The 20,039-nt window shown below is 39.0% G+C and overlaps 4 protein-coding genes and 1 pseudogene across 8 annotated transcripts; 3 read left to right on the top strand and 2 right to left on the bottom strand.

Moving 5' to 3' along the window:
- Positions 1 to 68: 68 nt before the first annotated feature.
- Positions 69 to 1,365, top strand: LOC148321267 (uncharacterized). The gene is made up of 3 exons (XM_088319582.1): positions 69 to 300; positions 677 to 787; positions 867 to 1,365. Exons 1-3 carry the CDS (start codon positions 249 to 251, stop codon positions 1,103 to 1,105), a joined length of 402 nt encoding a protein of 133 aa, XP_088175708.1. The 5' UTR covers positions 69 to 248; the 3' UTR covers positions 1,106 to 1,365.
- Positions 1,366 to 2,701: 1,336 nt separating this feature from the next.
- LOC148321266 (uncharacterized) lies at positions 2,702 to 4,418 on the top strand. The gene is made up of 3 exons (XM_088319378.1): positions 2,702 to 2,896; positions 3,710 to 3,820; positions 3,962 to 4,418. Exons 1-3 carry the CDS (start codon positions 2,845 to 2,847, stop codon positions 4,171 to 4,173), a joined length of 375 nt encoding a protein of 124 aa, XP_088175504.1. The 5' UTR covers positions 2,702 to 2,844; the 3' UTR covers positions 4,174 to 4,418.
- A 1,775-nt stretch (positions 4,419 to 6,193) lies between these two features.
- On the top strand, positions 6,194 to 17,675 carry clic1 (CLIC family member 1). Of its 4 annotated transcripts, none has more exons than XM_088319480.1 (9): positions 6,194 to 6,358; positions 7,753 to 7,863; positions 8,969 to 12,000; positions 12,263 to 12,313; positions 13,558 to 13,667; positions 13,760 to 13,885; positions 13,981 to 14,087; positions 14,173 to 14,354; positions 14,491 to 17,675. In XM_088319480.1, exons 4-9 carry the CDS (start codon positions 12,272 to 12,274, stop codon positions 14,650 to 14,652), a joined length of 729 nt encoding a protein of 242 aa, XP_088175606.1. In that variant the 5' UTR covers positions 6,194 to 6,358; positions 7,753 to 7,863; positions 8,969 to 12,000; positions 12,263 to 12,271; the 3' UTR covers positions 14,653 to 17,675. The 4 variants fall into 4 exon arrangements, with proteins under 4 accessions (XP_088175606.1, XP_088175605.1, XP_088175608.1 ...); XM_088319479.1 differs by having other exon boundaries at positions 8,033 to 12,000; XM_088319482.1 differs by having other exon boundaries at positions 6,200 to 6,358; positions 7,756 to 7,863.
- Positions 9,547 to 11,395, bottom strand: LOC148321265 (uncharacterized; annotated as a pseudogene). Its single transcript, XR_015847017.1, has 2 exons — positions 11,101 to 11,395; positions 9,547 to 10,874 (listed from the first exon to the last, which is right to left on the bottom strand). The product of XR_015847017.1 is annotated as an uncharacterized LOC148321265 (transcript).
- LOC148321263 (prostate stem cell antigen-like) lies at positions 16,298 to 19,769 on the bottom strand. The gene is made up of 3 exons (XM_088319483.1): positions 19,408 to 19,769; positions 18,453 to 18,572; positions 16,298 to 18,164 (listed from the first exon to the last, which is right to left on the bottom strand). The coding sequence occupies exons 1-3, from the start codon at positions 19,484 to 19,486 to the stop codon at positions 17,953 to 17,955; spliced, it is 411 nt and encodes a 136-aa protein (XP_088175609.1). The 5' UTR covers positions 19,487 to 19,769; the 3' UTR covers positions 16,298 to 17,952.
- Between the last annotated feature and the right edge of the window lie 270 nt (positions 19,770 to 20,039).

Genomic DNA, 20,039 nt, shown 5'->3' with positions numbered 1-20,039 from the left:
GGGACCGAGAGGTAACACACCCCCAGCATTCCTTTATTCTCAGTGACGCAAAGAGAAGAGAAGACAAAAGGTGATGAAACCGCACCCTGTATCGTCCCCCTCCTCTTTTCTTGACCCACCTGTTTCTTTGGGGGGGATAAAACCCTTCCCTCATTCAGGTTCATCAGTTTTTCCACTTGACGAGTGAGAGGTGACTGAAGACCCTTGGGAAGGATTTGAGTGAGGCATTAAACAAGACCACGGCAAATATGGGCAGGATCCTTATCGGAGTTATCGCAGCACTTGCATGCTTCATGCTTGGTAAGAAATTGCACTGATTTGAATGGGGTATGTTGTACAAAATATATTGTGGGGGACTAAAAAAAATCAAACGTGTGTGAATTAATTATTTGAAAAATATTCACTTGATAGTAATCCTATATAAAACAATTTTATTTTATTTGAATAAAAAAGGTAAAATTGGAAAATTGGTTAGAAGGTAGAAAATTGTGCAAAAGAAAAAAAATGCAAATCGTCAGACTCGATCATTTTTGAGGAGAATGTTTGTAAAAAAAAAAAAAAAAAGAATATATAAAGAGTGACAGTGCACATCCTGGAGTCTGATGGCAGCATCCTGTTTGCTTGAATAAAACATCAAATATTTGTTTGACTTTATTTTGCTGTTTGTCTCTTTCAGTGGAGTCTCTCACATGCAACCAGTGCTCCTTTGGTTTGATCGGTTTCTGCGCGAGCTCCTCCACTGTGGATTGCAGCACCAACACCTCGCAGTGCTTCACAGGAAAAGCAAGTAGGTCCACTTCTATTTATTTTTTGGGTCATCAGTCCACTTCAGGGTCACTCAAGCGTAATCTTTCCCTCCCCGCCAGCTTTTACTGCCATCTCGTCGTCTGTGGGCTTCAACACGCAAGGTTGCATCGAGCAGGCCAACTGCAACGTGACCACCAATTCCACCTTGCTCGGCGTGAACTACGAGGCCAGAGTGGACTGCTGCTCCACGGACAATTGCAACCCGGTCCAGACGAGCGGAGCCCCGTCCGCCGGGATGACGCTCGCCGCCGCCATCGGGGCCGCCGTCCTGGCCTCGGCGTGGGGAAGCCTGCTGTGATGCAATCGATGACGCTCCGCCACTTGACATTGTCTTGTGATTAATAATTCAGCCATAGAAAAAAATCCTCGGACATTGTATGCTTACAGAATAAAAGTATCGTATACTGTGTTGACGTCAAAGAAGTGAGTCTGTGGAATGTTTCAGGGAAACAATGAGCTTGTAAACCTTCCACTGTGTTTTGATTTTTTTTTTATTTATCCTTTAATGTGTGTTAGCGTTGAAACCCGTGATGTGAAAATAAATTAACTCTGACTTCATTTTTTTAATTTTTTTATTTCTACATCAACATGTATTGTATTGATGCTAAAGATGTCTCTGCATCCAAAAATCATTCAACGCATGTTGCGCTGGGAATAAAAACAATCCTGAATAACTGGGTGGTCGACAACCAGTCCAGCGTGTATTCCGCCAAAAGTCACCTGAAAAAACATTGTGAAAAAGTCATTTGGCTTTTGGGGAATCATTTTTAAGCGTTTTTATTTTTACTATTGCTGTACATCCATAACTACAGAAGAATGAAGTCCAGTTAATTCATGTTTACACAATACTCAATGATTTTTTTTTATTTTGCACTCGACACATACTCCATTTATGTATTAAAAAACAAAAACTAAAACTAATAAAAAAAAATACTTATTACTTATACTTTGTATCCCACTTCATGTTTAATGTTGCATCAATCAACCTGTTTTTTATGATTATTGTCAGAATCTCCCAAAGGGATCGACAACAATGAATGACTATCATTAATAATATAGCGTCAGAAATAGAGGGACTCCAAAATCACATTTTATTAGCTTAGATGGATAGAACAGGTGGTTTGCAATTTCCTCCTTCCACGTGTTTTCTCCAGACTGACACTTTGAGAACCTCCCTTTTTGTGTGTGTGTGTTTCTGGCTCTTGAGTATTCCACACACCCACCACCCAAACAGCGGAATTTTTGTTTGAATTCATGTTTGTCTATGCGTCAGCTGACAAATAATCAGTCAAGGGCGCGTCGCCTCTCAAGCAAACACCGGGAGGCTCAGGCATTAAATCCAAACGATGCCAACTCATCCAGCTAAGAAAGTCGCTATTGACTGTCCTGGCAGTTGCTGGAAGTTGCCAAATGAAGGATTAGTACGTTTCTCATTTGGGGAGGGGAGTCGGGATTCATAGTCACTTTTCGGAAAATTACGCTCGTGGAGTCGGTTTTGCTAAATGTGTTGGAAACAGCAGCTTCAATCGGATTAAGGACAGAATGGCACGTGGAGTGGGCGTGTACATGGCAGCAAGTCAATAGAGGACTCGGACGCACCTTGAATAAGGCAAAAATTAAATAATAAAATTAAATACAGTATGACACCGTACTATATTTAATATAGGAAAATAAAAACTACAATTTAATTGAAAATGTATTGCAATGTGTGAACAAATGAATGGAAGTGAATGTTATTTGTGTGACCGAAGAGACCCATTATGCAATCATGTAAAAAAAAAAAAATCTTTATCGACCCGTCCACAAGAAATAAGTAAAAAATAAATACTACAAATGGGAGTGATAGAGTATCTTCCATTCATACTACTTCCTCATGACAAGTGCAGAAACCTGAAGAGTCACATTTTTGCTGACGGGCACCTGACGTAGACGAGTCAATTGCTTGCTTACTCTGTCATTTGTGTCTTCAATTCGTCCTCCGTTAGCTTCAACTAAAAGTATTCTCGTATTTACCAACCTTGTGACCAAAGGCATATCATGAACAACTTTTGGAAAACAGCTATTCTCCTGGCTGCCACTGTAGCAGTTGGTAAGTTGATAAATGAGAGGAAAAGTTCAAGCTAATGCTAATGCTAATTTAGCATTCTTTTTAATGTATGATTTCGACTATCACCCGATGTCAAAATCTGATAAGCATGTTATCTTGAGATTTACAATAAATTTGAATGAGTTTGGATTTATTTATTTATTTATCTATTTTAGTTACGTTGCAATTTACTGTACAATCCTGATGTAGTTATTGCTAATGGTTTACTTTCAAAAGCTGGTAAACAAAAATGCTCACCAAAAAAGCTCACATGGTTTCATTTTAAAGGGGAAGTCAAGTTCAAAAAATTATTTTCAATGATATGTTCAATGCGCGGCGGAACGGTGGCCAGACTGGTTAGCACGATGCCCTCACAGTGAGAGACAGCATCGGGCCTGGGTTCGGTCCCGGCTCCGGCCATCCTGTGTGGAGTTTGCATGTTCTCCCCATGCCTGCGTGGGTTTCCTCCGGGTACTTCGATTTCCTCCCATATTCCAAAAACATGCATGGCAGATCGATTGAACACTCTAAATTGCCCCTAGGTGTGAGTGTGAGCGCGGATGGTTGTTCGTCTCTGTGTGCCCTGAGATTGGCTGGCAACCAGTTCAGGGTGTCCCCCGCCTACTGCCGGAAGAAAGCTAGGATAGGCTCCAGCACCCCCCGCGACCCTTGTGAGGACAAATGGTACAGATAATGGATGGATGGATGTTCTATGCGCCACTACTTGTTTAAAACGGCATTTTGATTAATATTGTGTTTGCGAAATTTGAATTAAGCAAAAAAAAAACAATATTCCCATTTTTTGTTCTTGAACAGCTCATTGCCTGACCTGCCGCCAGTGCCCCGTCGGCATAGCGAACCTGTGTTTGTTTGGCAGTGACATCACATGTAATAATGGAACCCAGAGCTGCTACCGTGGAAATGCACGTAAGGAAACGTCCAGATTTCATATGGTGTCACGTTCCAAATATGATTCCTCTTCTTAATGTTTACGTTGAGAGCAATAAAGCGGTCGGTATATTTGATACCTGCCGCTATCATGGTATATTTCTGTTCTGCTTCTTTCAGAGTTCAATTCTACTGGCGCGATCACCCTCCAAATCCGCGGCTGCCTGGACACAGACCTGTGCGGGGATGTGCTGACCGGCAATATCTTCGGAAATGGTTACACCGCCTCCTTCACGTGTTGTAACACCGATTTGTGTAACGGCGCCACATCTGTCCAGCTCTCCCTGACAATGGCCGTCTGCGTAGGCTTTTTTTTACTTTGGGCTCTGTAAGTCCTTGGAGTCACTTTTAATGTGTTTTCCCGGACAAAGCAACCAGTTTTTCCTGTGCGCTTGCTTGTTGCCTGCCATTTCCCCGTTTGCCATTATACTTCAATTGTTCAAGAAGGGCCCGGGAGAGTATTTCAATGAAGTGAACCTGCAGCCATTCCATTTTGTGCAATAAAGAAAATACATGAATGAAACATTTATTGACAGTGTTTACTGAAGTCAAATGTAAATATATCAATTACAACTGATTTTCTGTCTGTTGGGTCTGTGTTATTTATTTTATTTTTTATTTTTTTTTGCATGCTTATTTAACTGCGTTAGTCATTTCGCTTCGTTTGTTTTCATACCTCCGTTTTGTGTTCATTCAATCTCCATAGAAGCAGCCTGAGTTATTTTTTCTGGATTTCTCCTTTTTGAGTTCTGTTCTTCTTAAATTGACTTGGACAAATAAACGGGCAGAACTTATATATTAGTGCTTTTATAATATAGTTCACACCCCTAAAAGAATCTCTAATGATTTCATTTTTTTTTTTCTATAAAGACTTTCACCACAGATTGGAATGCCCACATTTGGGGTGTGGCTATTTTTCCCCTTCATGTCAGCCGATATAATATATATATTGTATAATGTAATATAATAATAATAATAATAACAATAACAATAACAATAACAATAATATTAATATCTATATCAATATTAATAGTAATATTAATATTAGTATTGATATTAGTATTAATATTAATATTAATTACTTAATATTAATAATATATTAATAATAATAATAACAATAATCAATTGTATAATTGTATGATACAAATTGTAAAACTTTTCTGGCTTTTAAAGGTTGAATTGGAAGAGTAGGAATGTGCATAGCGACTGTAAAATTTTGAGCTGCCCACTTTGGCTGACAACACCGCAGCTATCGAGGTAGGAATTAGAAGAAAATTGTCTTTTGGTCGTCCTGATATGGGGCTCTTGGTCATGAGCACCTGCCGCGAATTCTGTCAAAACAAAGGAAATTCGGTGCACCTAAGCTCCAGCGAGGAGGCTGACTCTACAACCATTTGCAGCCACGTTTGAGGCCTCATTTTTGTATGACTGGTGCAGGTGTTGAGATGGCCATGGGAAAAAAAGTAAATCAAGATATCGCTTCTGGATTATAATCTAAAATATATCAACCTACGTTCAATCAGAAAAGCCACACGTATGGTGTTTGCGATCTTGGTGACTTCCCAAAGAAAACAGACAAGACCTGTCAGACACTGCACGTAACATGCTCACTTCCTCTTTCTCTTTTAAAACGGGCAAATTGTTGTGATATATTGCGACGGCCTAAGTAGAGATGTTCACATACATATTAAGTTTGTATTTGAAATGATTTTGAATGGACAAATAGTGGGCCCAGGTTTCGGAATATTACATCAGTTCCGAGCCTTTGTTGAAACTTTTTGACTTTCGAAAATTTTTAATTTTAAACAGTGGTGTCAGTGGTGGGATCATTCAGTTTCTGACTTTTTTTTAAAAAAAATTTAAATATGTATTTTTGTGTTTTATGACCCATGATAATTAATCTTACAAGCTCATTTGCCTTACCAAAGAAAACATACCAGACATGACAGAAATTGGACGCAAGATGCTCAATTCAACTCCTCATTCGCTTTTGAGTCCGTCATCCAACGGCGTTATTTTATTTTATATTTCCCGAGAGTGAAATGAGCCTAAGTAGAGATGCACACATTCATTTGAGGCCGATCGTCTGTGGTGATTTTGACACGACAGTCTCCTCACCAAGATATTGGTTTTTCCAAATATCAGGTCAGAAAACACAAGTTCACCAGCTTTTCACGGCAGGCTCATTGATATTGCGTTCTAACCTTATGAAAGGAAGGAAAAGTACAAATTAAAGAGTCGAATGATCAGCTCTCTTGTGACAAGCTGTCAACTGAAAGGTCCCATGTTTGTTTAGGTTTTGATTATCTTCCATGGACCAAACAGGTGCTGAAACCTGAAGAGTAACATTTTTGTTCGCTTGCCCATTCCCTCCTCATCTTGTTCAACGAGTATTTAATTCATCCAGTTGGCAAAAATCGACAGATTATAGCATCTGGCGTCCTCCTCGTGATCACAGGAGAAAGATGAACAACTTTTGGAAAACGGCAATTCTCCTGGCTACCCTGGTAGCAGTTGGTAAGCTCATAGTACCCGCCAAAGAAAGTAGCAAGAGCGAATGCACGTCTGGCTTTTTTCATTTTTTAATAGCAGTATTACAGAATGACTGTAACATCAGCTTGTATCAAAATCTGATTTGTCATGTTTGGGTCAGCTTTACAAGAAACGAATTGGGTTTCGTTTTTGGATACGGCATCAGTGAAGATCACCGCTTACAATCGATGGATGGTAAAATTGTAAAAGCGCGCCTGGTTTCTTTTTAAAGTACCTTGAAAATGTCATTTTTTTTGTTAAATTCAGATTAGGAATGTATTTTTATATGAGTCATATTCTTATGTATTTTCTTTCCAAATTTTAATTCATTCCGTCATATTTTTGGATGGACATAGACAGAACCATCCAAAATCTTTTTAAAACCCTTTTAAAGTGATGCGTATGAAAGCCATCACAGCAAATCAACTATAAAACGTAAACCATCTGCTGCCATATATTGGTCATTGATCATCTAATGCAGGGGTGGGCAATTTATTTTGACGGGCCACAATGGGTTCTAAAATTTGACAGAGGGCCCGGACCAGGAGCAGATGAATGGAGCGTTTTGGTAACCTCACCTCATCAGAGAAAGAAAACATACTTTTAATTTTAAAAGAAATTGAACAAAAGCATTACAACAATACACAAATATATATATATATATATATATATATATATATATATATATATATATATATATATATATATATATGTGTCTTAGAAAAACCACAGTATTTAGAAAAGAAAACATTAACAAGGTTTATTCATTGAATTCTTTTCAAGTTTGGTGGGCCAGATTCAAATATAAAGGGGCCGCATGTGGCGCCCCCGGGCCGCAGTTTGCCCACTGCTGATCTAATGGTTCGTTTACCCGACTCCAGGGTACCGCCTGACTTTCTCATTTTCTATATCACGGATGCACCTTCGAGTCGCAGGTGAGCTGGAATATATCCCAACCAACTGACTTCACGGGGGAATTGGTGAACACACGTTGGACAGCGTTTACACTAATTAAAAATAACGATACGTTTCAGTGCGGTTAATCTGCATCCAATAAAATGGACGCACCTTTGAGAGTATGGAAGGCTGTCAGCCTCACAGTCCAAGAATAAATTGGTGAAACAAACAATGTTTTTCAAATGGGCTCTGTAGACGCAAAAAATGAAGGTTACCAAATAAAAAGAAAACTGTCCCTAACACAAGGGAGACGCCTTTTTATGTCCTGGGGCTGTTTTGCTCCATCTGACACAGGCTGTCGTCAATCTATTTTTTTGAACCACAATTAAAAAAAAAATTTAAAAAAAAACATCAGGGAGGGGTCAGATTCTTGTGTCTTTTTTAAACATATTTTTTTTGTCTTTAATTTTCTCATGGAATAGCAGACGGCCTGATTTGCCGCGAATGCCCCATCAGTACAGAAGACCAATGTTCGATTGGAGAAGATGTCACTTGCGATGATGCAACCGAGAGGTGCTTCCGTGGAACATTAGGTAAGGAGACGTCCCTTTATTTTATTTTTTTTTGTACCTGAAGAGAGTTAGCAAATTTAAACCACCTTTTATGATTCACAAATTTTGAAGTATAGCTAGCTCGAAGTCAAATGGAGAGTCAAAACTCAGTCACTGACATTGATTTATTTTCACGTTTTGCCGATTTCAGGGTTTGGTTCTAGATCGCCCTGCCCGGTAATATTCACCGGCTGCCTGCCAGCAAGCCTGTGCGGCATCATGCAGAATGGCACCGCCCTCGGCCTTGAGTTCTCGGCCAATATCGAGTGTTGTGACACCGATCGCTGTAACGGTGCCGCGTCCATCCAGCTCTCCGTCACAATCACCGTCTTCTGTGCCACCTTTTTTTTACTTCTGGGCCATGTAGGACATGGACTCACTTGATGCGTTTTTACAGAACAAATCAAGTCTTCCGTGTTTGCACTTTTTGGCCCGCTATTGTCCGCTTTGCCGCGTCTATGAGGGATAAAAAAAAAAAAAAACAGTGATTCTCAACCGGTGTGTCAGGATCAGAAAATGAAAGCACTGATGTGAAACAAGTTCCCACATGAAAAATTGGGTAACATTCAGGAAATATAATGTATAATCAGAGGCTATTTTTAAACGATAAAAGAATGCTTTATTGTTCTTAAGTTTGGCAAAATGTCCCAAGGCAACAACAGTTGAGAACCACTGAAATAAACATGTCACCCTCGCGAAATATATTTGCCGGGTTTTTTTTAATCATACTTTTATTACAGATTATTTCCCATTATTATTTTTCCACACGGACATTTATTTGCGGATTCACCGAGCAATAGGAGAGAGCCAGGAAGAAATCGAAGAGTGTGTAAAAGACTGAGAGTGTGCAAGGATCATTTAACATTTAATGAAATTAGCGGAAGTGCAATGTGCCTTTTGCAAAGTCGAACTGGCTTTAGTTACACAACTGCACATGGATGGAGGATAGACACTTTCACTTGCTTTATTGACCAACAATTTACGGGAAGCACAAACATATTCTTAGATGATTCAGAGCGACCGGTTGAGCCACTTAACAGCCAACGGATCTCAACATTTATTTGCTGACTTTCACATCACTCAACAGGCTAGGACCGCCTTGAAGAGGCACACACGCATTCAACATCACAGATACCACAGTGTGAGGATGTTCGCTCCAAGTGGAAAAAAAAAAAACAAGATGTACCTCAGATGCCTATACTCTGGTATTATGCCCGTTAGTAAATGAACGTTTAAATAATTGTTTGGTTACTACGTTTTAGATTTTGTCTATTGTAGGTGTAATCTGGGATTAGTGTGCTGCAGTTTCTACTATAATCGTTCAATAATAAGGGGGTGGGAAGATATGTCAATTAATTAAAACTGCAGCTTGTTTCCATTTATGTTTCATTACAAGCATGAATGAAACATATTCATTTCAATCTATATTAATGTATGAATTGTAATTGGTTGTCTGCTTCTCTGTGTCGGGTGCACCCAAATTTACAGTGTATTCAATTCCTTGTGCCATTATAATCTCAATAAATCTCAATAAATTGTAATGGAAACACTGACTGGTATGAGTCTTTATTTACTAGCCGATATCGCCCTCTAGCGTAGATATAAGGTAAGGGCACTTTTTTTGGGTTGTTTTTTTTTTTAAAGAAAACTCACACGCTATTGTACATTAAAATGAAATTTTATTCCTTTTTGAATTAAAAAAAAAAACATTCGATACAGAACAGAAAAAAGCAAACAAGAAAAACAGATGATCTTCAAATGGATTATTCCAGTTCACTCTGTGTCATAATTTTAATCTTATTGTCATTATTTGTTCCCTTCCATTTCCACCCGCAAACGTAATCCCTCTCACTGTCTGCTGTATTTGATCACAAAGGCAAAGTATTTGGCTTTTGCAGTCAGTATTGCACAGAATCGCTGTCAAACCATTTTTGTCCCTTTGTTGTGTGTACGCACGTGTATCGCCAAACTTTCCCGGTGAGCGTAGCTTCGACTACAAATTGAACAACTATAAGGTTTTTCTCCCGTGTGTATTCTCATGTGTCGAACCATATCTGACTTTTGAATGAACGCTTTAGCGCAAACGGAACAACTAAAGGGCTTTTCGCCTGTGTGTATCCGCATGTGTTTAATCATATTTGCCCTTTGAATGAATGTTTTACTGCAAACTGAGCAGCTGAAGGGCTTCTCTCCTGTGTGTATTCTCACATGTATGACCATATCTGACTTAATAGAAAACTCTTTACCGCAAACTGAGCAACCGAAGGGTTTTTCACCTGTGTGTGTTCTCATGTGTGCTACCAAACTTTCCTTATGAGAAAAACTTTTATCACACAATGAGCATTTGAAAGGTTTTTCTCCTGTGTGTACTCTCATGTGTAACTTCACAGAGTCCTTTCTCGAGAATGTTTTGCCACAAGTTGAGCAACTAAAAGGTTTTTCTCCCACGTGTGTTCTCATGTGTTTTATCATATTTTCCTTTTGAAAGAATGTTTTACCGCAAACTGAACAACAAAAGGCTTTCTCTCCTGTGTGTATTTTCATGTGTTTTACCAGGTTGGACTTTTTCGTTGCTTTCTTCCCACAAACTGAGCAGCTGAAATGTTCTTTACGTGCACACCGTCTGCTGCGTGTTTGAGAAGTTTTCTTGTTCATGGTTGTGTCCTTTTCAGAGCGTTCCAAAAGTTTGTCATCACCTTGACAGTCCGTGTCGCTCCTTGAAGGTCCTTCCGTGTTGTCGCTGTCTGACAGTGGAGCTAAGAGGTCATGTGATGCAGATGCTCCTCCACGACCTGGACTGTGAAGATGAAGCTGTGGCATCTGGGGAGACTCGTCATCTTCGTCCTTCACAACAACGATGATCAGTGGCAACTTGATGTCAGCCTCTTCATCTTCCTCTTTAATATGGAGTGGCTGTTCATCTTCTCGTTCCAAAGTGGGGCTCCCACACCTAAGGGGAAGCTCTTCCTGACGACCAATCAGTTGATGGACGTCTGCAGGACAAAAACAACACAAAAGATCAGCTATGCAAGCAAAATAAGTGCATTAACTTTCTATATTGTGACTGAGCCATTGTGTGCACATTTAAATGGGCATTTAGATTTAAATGCACCTCATTTGTTCCTTTATGTAGGTGAATCCTAGTTTTCTTTAGTTTGTTTTTTATTTGTCAATAATGTTCAATAAAGATTTTTTGAAGGAAACAGGAAGTTTACGAACCTGCTTTCCGGGTTTGGTCACGTGACGGTAGGGCTATAACGGGTTGTCGTTGTCGTTCGATCTCCTCTCTCACGCGACAAAGTTGTTCCTCGCACGATGACATCGTTCTTTGGGAAATCATGTAGATTTTGACGGCAGCCGCAAGAAGTCGCTCCCTTGCCAACACTCGTATTGTTTTTCCTCTCGTCTTCTCTCTCCGCCTCTTTGCTTACGTTTACATTTCGTCTTCTTTTACATCTCTTCCCGTTTTTGTGGTTGGTGTCGAGCGTTGCGGTGCATTACTGCCACCTACTGTTCCGGAGTATTGGTCAGCTCGTGAAAATGATATGAGATATTTGACTTATTGAGCGTGGTTTTTTTTTTGTCGTATTTATTTCGAAAATGCACTAAAAACAACTTGCGCATTGTGCAAGGTAGAATTCAAAGGGTTAATGTTTGAGATACATTTTACACAGATGATAACTTACAAACTTTTTGCAGTGGAAGAATTAAAACAAAAAAGATCTTTAAAATGCCCTTTTTTTTAACAACAATTGCTAAAAAAATAATAATAAAAAAGGTAAAATAGGAATAAAATCTGACAAGGTTTAAACGAGGGTTTGAAAACAAAACTGAGCTCAAGCCAACCCTTCCTATTTCTTAAATGATATGTTTCTTTGTTTTCTATGGCTTGAAACGTGACTAAACCGGCTTTTATGAATGACTACATTCCCGCCCTTTGAATGTTTCTGTTACTTTTGTTCTTTTTTTTTTTTGCATTGTGCGGTGAGGTTTGCCGAGACCGGTGGCCTCCAGGAAATGGCGACGCGATGCGTGTGCAGCCCGCACAGAGGACGCACCACTGGGAGGAGAAACTAGCGACAAAAACAGGCGTCAGCAAGCTTCGAGCAGCGCTTCAAGGTAACCGAACACACACGGAAATGCAATTAAATCACTTTCAAAAGTCGCGAAGAGACCGCCACGTTTGTCGTTTGTTATTTACTGCCAGTTCGTTGACATATTTTATTGTTATTTTTTTGTTGTTTTGTGGCCGTTTAATGCCGATGGGCTTGTTAGCGGAAGATGGGCTTGGCTCTCCTCCGGTTTCGAAATCTTTCTCCTCCGCTTTTGTGGCGTCGCTCGACTGATACAATAAAACATTTTTTGACGTTCTCTCTGGCAGGAAAGAAAGATGAGCGACTCCAATGCGCCCAAAGTTGAACTTTTTGTCAAGGTAAGGACGCGACTTTTTTTTCCCGCACGGTCCGCGGACTGTGACGTCATTCGCGTCAAGTTGAAACTGCGCGACGGAGATTGATTTTAGTTAGTTATTAAAAGTGACATTCTCATCGGTCTATCGTTTAGTATAAATGACGTGTGTCGGTGTCAGTCAGAAAGCCTCTGTTAACTCACTAGCTTTATAAACCACTAATCTTATTAAAAGCACATTAACATCAGACCTGAATCTATATTTAGTCCAACAGCCTACCGGCCACACAAAGTATTCACATTTTTGTTTCATGAAAGAGTTGTACACTCATATGTTCTGTACAAGTTTCCATAATGATTCCTCTGTGTGAACATGTGCTACACCCTCTACGTTTTTTCCCCCCTCTCCATGGAAGAAAGATGCTCTTGTTGTAACTTCTGGGAATAATGCTTCCTCTTCAATTTCCTGACCTCCATTTAAAGATTATATTTCATTTTCGTAAACCGAAACCAAAAGCGGTTCAGTGGGTGCTAGATTTTCATATCGGAGATTGTGTTGCGGTATTATTTAGTTTTGGTGTCAAATTATTTGCATGGCAGGTTCATTTCTGATAAAGCATGTTAAAGAAGATGTCAATCTGCACTATTTCTCCAGCAAGTTCAGGCAAAACTGTGGATTAACCACATTACAACAATTGTAACTGTAGCAGATTTATTATGCATTAATGTTTTGGTCTTATTTTCTTACGCAAAAGTAAAGGCAAATACACCAGAAATTCAATCAGTCAATTAAAGTGGTTCATTTAATACTTTGACTTTTTTTTTTTGCTAACAGCTTTGCAAAATTATCTGAAACTTCTTAAAAAAAAAAAAAAAAAAAAAAAGAGAACAAGTAGTTTCGAATACCCACCCTTCCCCAAATACGCTTCCTCATTTAATGAATAATCCCGTCCAGCTCTTGGGGGACACTAATATATTTACGTAAAAGATTGGAGATTATTTTATTATATATTTATGAGGCAACATTGAAGAAATAACACAAAATTTAACACGCCAGACACTGGGAAAGGGAAATTTGCCCAAGTTGGATATTTCCACACGGGGGTCTACTCACTTTGGTTGCCTGCAGTTAAATGGTTGTGCATTGTGGTATTTTGAAGGCCGTAATGTCGAATTTAACAAAGTGTGGATTACATTCAATATTTGCGAAAATTTGAGGTGTGTACCCGCTTTTGCAAGCTACTGCAATGTTTTTATTTTGTCTTGCAGGCAGGGAGTGATGGCCAGAGTATCGGCAACTGCCCCTTCTCCCAGCGTCTTTTCATGGTGCTGTGGCTCAAAGGAGTCACGTTTGACGTTACCACAGTGGACATGAAAAGGTGGGAAAGCACGTTTGAATTTTCAATGAAGGACAAAAATATTTATTAAATAGTCCGTTTTCCCTCCCTCCCTTCTTTTCATCCGCTGAAAGGAAGCCGGACATCTTGAACGATCTGGCCCCCGGTGCCCAGCCGCCCTTCCTGTTATACGGCAGCGAGGTGAAAACTGACACCAACAAGATCGAAGAATTCCTGGAGGAAAATCTCAGCCCCCCAAAGTAGTCAACCACATTGACTCCATTTTTGACATTCCTTTTCTTTAAATGCGCGCCTGTGCTTTGTACGTCATACGAGGACTCGCCCTGTCATTCAGGTATCCTCGTCTAGCAGCGCGTAACCCCGAGTCAAACACAGCAGGCATGGATGTCTTCTCCAAGTTCTCAGCTTACGTCAAGAACTCCAATCCTCAGACCAATGAAAGTGAGTAAAATAAAATAAAATTATTATTATTTTTTTTTTTTTTTTAGGGTGGGTGTTCGATGAACTCATATTTACTTCTGCTCAGATCTCGAGAAAGGCCTTCTGAAAGCGCTGAGGAAACTCGACGACTACCTCGGCTCCCCACTTCCTGACGAAATTGACCAAAATAGCGCCGATGATGTCACTTCCTCGTCCCGCCCCTTCCTCGACGGCCAAGAACTTACGCTCGCTGACTGCAACTTGCTTCCAAAGCTCCACATTGTCAAGGTATCGCGGCATCTCTCGTTTACGCCCCGTTATTGGGATTTATTTTTGGCCATTTTTCGTCAAAATGCACACCAGAATTGGAAATTCCAAAGTACTTTATGAGTCCCTAATATTTTTATTTTTCATTTCATTTTAGGTTGTGTGTTTAAAATACCGAAAATTCAGCATCCCTCAGTCTCTGTCCAACCTGTGGAGGTACCTGAACGCAGCATACGCGCGGGACGAATTTGCCTCCACCTGCCCGATCGATGACGAAATCCACATGGCTTATTCAGCGGTGGCCAAAGTTCTCAAGTAGGCTTTGAAAAAAAAAAAAAGTTAGAAATCATCATCAATTTAACAAGTGGAAGTATATACACAAGTGTACAAACAAGCTAAACAACAACACATATGTTATAAAATGTCAAAACTATTCTTGAAGCTTTTATTTTCCGCGTTTATTGTTAGGTATAAAATGGAAGCGCATGCACTCTATGGACAAACGTATTGAGACATGCATATTAAATTATATTATTTTTCTGATTCCTGTTCCTGGAGTTGCTGAGCGTAGGCAACGCAATACTTTTGTCCTTTTTGTGTACTCCAAATGCTAACATTAACAAATATGCTTTTGTCCTCGCACGTGTTCTCACCCCTAAACTACTCGCTCGCTTGTTTGGTACCTCACTAAAGTCATCACGGGGAATAAAATTTTTAAAAAATGGTGCAATTGGTGAATATCTGCAACATAAAGAGACCATTAAAAAAAAATCACGATGTTCCCCCTCCCACAACCTTTCATCAACTTAACTTAAAAGATGCCAAGCGTGCTTGCTTAGCGAGCTGTCATGCTAACTAGCTTAATGCTAACGTGTAATGTGAAAGGCCTTAAATAGGCTCATGGAAATTAGCTAAGTGTAATTATAAACCTTCAAACCAGCATGCAACTTTAAAGGGTAAGTCAACCCCCCAAAAATATTTTCAATAAAATGTCTAAATATGACGTCTTAATTAGTACTGCATTTGTGGAATATGAGTTAAGCAGCTAAATCCACCTGTTTTTAACCGTTTCAGGCAGCGACCATTTTGTCATTTCTGTCGACTGAAAATGACATCACAGTTGCTCAGGGTTAAGCCAACTTGTTTTGTGAAGCTCAGCCATAATTGGTCATTAGCTTAGCCCTGAGCAACTGTGATGTCATTTTCAGTTGACAGAAGTGACAAAATGGCCGCCGCCTCAGATGGCTAAAACCAGATGGATTTTGCTGCATAACTCATATTCCACAAACTTCATATTAACCCGAATGCTATTTTTAGACTAATGTAGGCACATGGGACATTTTTTTTTTTTTAACAAATAATTTTTCGGAGTTGACTTCCCCTTTAAAAATCCACACTATAGCGAGGACGCAAAAAATGAAGCGTGATACAGTTGGAGTTCACTGTTTGCATTTCATTTGTACTTTTGGGAGATTTACAGACGCAAAGCTGCCAAGTCAGATCAAACCTCATAAGCTCATTCAGCTTCAATGTCAATCTTCTTTTATTTGGTAGATGACACATCAGCACGGGCCAAATCCTTTAACGTGCAATTTATTACTCTGTGATGCAACAAGGACTGTTACACTTTAAATCTAAAAGCGTTTTTGGCGTCGTAGCGCACAATCGTTCGGAAACGGAGGGAGGGCGGGCTCATTTAGAGGACGCGGTGACAGGAAACCATTTCAAGAGCTTCAGTCTATTGAAATGGTTTCCTTTTCAGCAGCTGTGAATGACGGCTGCAACCTCCTGATACAAGACGCTCTACATTTTAATCCATCCATCACGTATGAAGGATTTATTTTTTTTGTAGCATGGAAAAAAAAGTTTTGCACAAATTTATTAGGGAGTATTGATGCCATACTGGGCTTGTGAGCACGTTTTGTGTATTTCTTGAAGAAAAAAAAAGGATGGAGGCCAGAGAGTAAAATCATAATTTTAATGTCTGACAATTTTCAGGTAATATCATGAAATGACGATCGAAACACTCAATTAAATAAAAAAAAAGTGATGTGTAGTTCTTGGTCAGGAACAGATAAATATTTCGTAATCATATTTAACAGAAAATAGAATGTTGTCGTGACAGTGACACAACATCAACTGTATTATTTGTTAAAATAAAACAAAATTGGAATCTTGCAACCAAACAACTTTTTTTCTTTTCAAGCGCGTTCATTTATTTCCATTGTGGCCCGAATCCTCCTTTTTTTTTTTCTGAATTGAGTTTAGCACCTAGCGCTGTCCTGAAACATTATGTGTCACATGTTGTTCATATTGGGTGAAAAGCAACAGGAAGTTGACAACATTGCAACTAAAAATAATCCCGAGTCGTTTCAGATTGGTTGGGAGATAAACTTGTACTGTTACGTAAAAGGTCTCTCGAACAACTAAGTAGCGCATTTGAAGCCTTATGTTAATTGTGAACTTAATGGGAGTTTTTACAAACGGATGCTGGAGGATCTTTGTCCACATTTATGGGAGTGAAGGAACAAAAGGAAGAAGGGACTCGTTAGTCAAGAGTGTGTCGGTGCACTATGGTTTTTTTTCTCTTCTGTTTAAATCGCTGCGATAGGAAAAAAAAAAAATGCTGACTGGATCATTTAGTTCGTCGTGTGTAAGCAGATAACCTGACAAGTGACTTGAGAGTTCATCAAACTCGATATAATGGTGATAATACGCCTTCTTGAGCTGTAGTGGCAGCTTTTTAGCAACCGTGCCGTTTCTTTTTTCTATCGGTGAAGACTGGAATTAAAATTTAATTCAATGAAACTTCACGTCTTCGTAAGAAGTCCACTATGGCCTCACGGTTGCCAGATGAGGTTTTTTTCAATAAAAATTCAAACCACCTAAGTGCACTTCAATTAGAGAAGTCGAGCCCTTCTATCTCGAGTGAACTTTTTTTGTTTGTTTTGCTTGACTGAACTGTTTCCTCAATGAATCAATTAAAGGGACAGTGTCTTATATTTTCAGGACGTCATTTTAGATTTCTTTATGTACTGTAAAATTGTAAAATTTCAGGGAGCGAAGGCATCAAAATGTTACTTTTTGTTTTTCAAATCTCTTTTAACTTCTTGTTTCTTAATACATTGCATGTTATTTTTACTTTTCAGCTTGTTACCTTCTATTGACTATTATTTGTGTTAACATTTTGTTCACAGAAAAGTGGCCATGAATTAAGTTTATTGAATTAATTGGCAGACAATTGTTCATTCCACGTTGACTTTTGTACCAAAGCCACATTTCATTGGTGCATTTCTTTAAAAAAAAAAAAAAAAGCCCAATAAAGTTTTGTTCAGATATGAATAGTGAGTGTCTATTTACTGTTTTGCAGGTTCATGCTCACATGGGACGGGATCTTGATTTTTTTTTTTTGGCAGAGGCACTGATTTAGGATTTTTTTTTTTTTTTTAAGAACAAAAATGAATTACAAATAGTTTTTCAAACCAAGTTATATCTCGCGGACCTCAGAGTCACTGGTCTCGGGATGCAATGCAGATTAGTAGCCTTTCCTTTTCCAGTCATTCTCAAACGATTTGGATTACAGGCGCGTTCCAAAACATATCAGGCAGTGTCGGAGCTTTCAGGCCAGCAGTAGGCTGAGTGCAGGTAGCAGGCAGAGTGCTGCTCCTCCCCACTTGGCGGCGGCAAGTGCAGACGCCCCGTTGCACAGGTCCGTATTGCAGCACGTGTTAGTGTAGTTGAAATAAAGGCCTTTGGTGTATTTCTGCCCGCTCAAGCCGCAGTGGGAAGGGACAGCGCAGCTCTTTTCGTACAAGGTTATTTGTAGTATACCTGGATGCAGAAATGGAAAATTAACGTTTAATATGAGCAAATTGGAAGTTTCTAATGTTACAGAAAATGTTCATCTGTGTTTATTTGTGCTCTTGGCTCCAACACTCATAGGAAGAATTCCCATTACACTCACTCACTCTTTGAATCAAAAGGCAACACTGAGGACAGTACAATAGAGTGAATATTTTCCAATCCGGACCATGGCAGACTTTACACAACGAATGTTTTGTCTTCCATTTGTGCAACAATAGGGCCACAGTTTTTACTTAAAAAAAAAAAAAAAGTCACCTCGTTTTGCTGTTGCAACGCTGGACAAGCAGCGATGTCCATCTGCGCATTGCTCGGGAAACTTTAGGCAGTCCACAGGAGAAATTGCAGGAAATACACAAGTATAACACATCAAACAAGCTGAAATGGAACACAAACATATTCGAAGTTACTACTTTCATACAAAAGCATGCATCACATTTTTTTTATTATTATTTTCATAACAAAGGATTGTTATTGGTATTTTTCCACATTAATAACAATAGCCACATTTGAAGATGATGTACATTGTTTGCATTGGTCAATGATCATAATACAAAGTGAAATTGTTTTGGATAAAGTATCTGCAAGGGATTTAAGTTCTACAGGATGCATAGTGAGAGATAGATAAATGCATAAAGTTCAGATGTTCTTGTAGACTTTTGCTGTGTTTCTTCACTTGGTGCATAGCACTGTTGCAGTTGTGGTAAACACAATACACAAACACAGGATACACGATACGGCAAACTCAATACATAATTAAAATAAAGTAAAACATAATTGGGTATTTAAATAAAAATGTTCAATTTTTTTTTCATTTTTTAAAACGCTTTTTATTTTAGATTGTAAAACTTCAGAATTCAGCACTCATTGGAGGTTTAACAAAATGGATAAGCAAGTGTGGGCATAAATTACTGTCAACTACAAATACAGTTTTTATTTGTTTTGTCATCCTTGTAGGTTGAAAAGAAACTTGAAAATTTAAAGTACAGATACCGGGAAATTTGACTTAAATACAGTAACAAAGTTATAGTATCACCATTGCTATATCGTTCAAAATGTATATATTTTTCTGGTGTTTGCTATTCATAAAAATAATTTAGTTAAAGAACTAAACAAAAAATATTGAAACAGTCTCCACGCTCATAGAAAAGTACAGTGCATCGGAACAAAAAAAAATAAGTGTTCATTTAAAAAAAATAATCTGTATACTTACTTGCCAAAGGAAGACAAGAGAGCAGCAAGAGAAGCTGCGAGGCATACATGATGCTACCTTCCTGTCTTGCGTTAAACATCTGCAGCAACTTCCAAATTGTTTCCAATTAAATTTGTCGTTCCTGTTGAAGTGCACACCCCTCTTCTTATTTTTCTGCCTCTCCTGACTCCTCCATTGCATCCACGCGCTTCTAGAAGTGTGCGTCTGTCCGGAAGCAAGACAGTTGTGACGTTGCATCGAATATTATCTTCATTAAATAACGACACAACTGATTAATATAACAAAATCAATATGAAGCAAAAGTGTGACTTCTCCTAACTTTATGAGGAGGCGATGTAAACTAGTTGTCACTGTGCTCACGCTCAAACTCATTTACATAAATTAGGCAAAGCGTTCTGAGCGGATTGGCTAGTTGGCTAGATGCGTCAGCTTGCCCGCCATATTGAATGTGTCACATCTGCCCAGTAATCTAATGCAAGTCCACAGACTAAACTATATATTGACAGCCTACAAAGTTTGCAAAATGAATGTTTCCCATTCACGCCTTCACACACAAAAATACATTTCTCAGAAACAGACAAGCAACAAAAACAACGTATGTACTTTGATGATTACAAAGGTTTTGTCCAATA

The sequence above is a fragment of the Idiotropiscis lumnitzeri genome, chromosome 16 (assembly GCF_059441095.1).
Source record: "Idiotropiscis lumnitzeri isolate Australia: NSW breed Sydney's pygmy pipehorse chromosome 16, RoL_Ilum_1.0, whole genome shotgun sequence".
NCBI lineage: Eukaryota > Metazoa > Chordata > Actinopteri > Syngnathiformes > Syngnathidae > Idiotropiscis > Idiotropiscis lumnitzeri.
The sequence above is the reverse complement of the archived record's forward strand: the minus strand, read 5'-3'. Positions and strand labels throughout refer to the sequence as shown.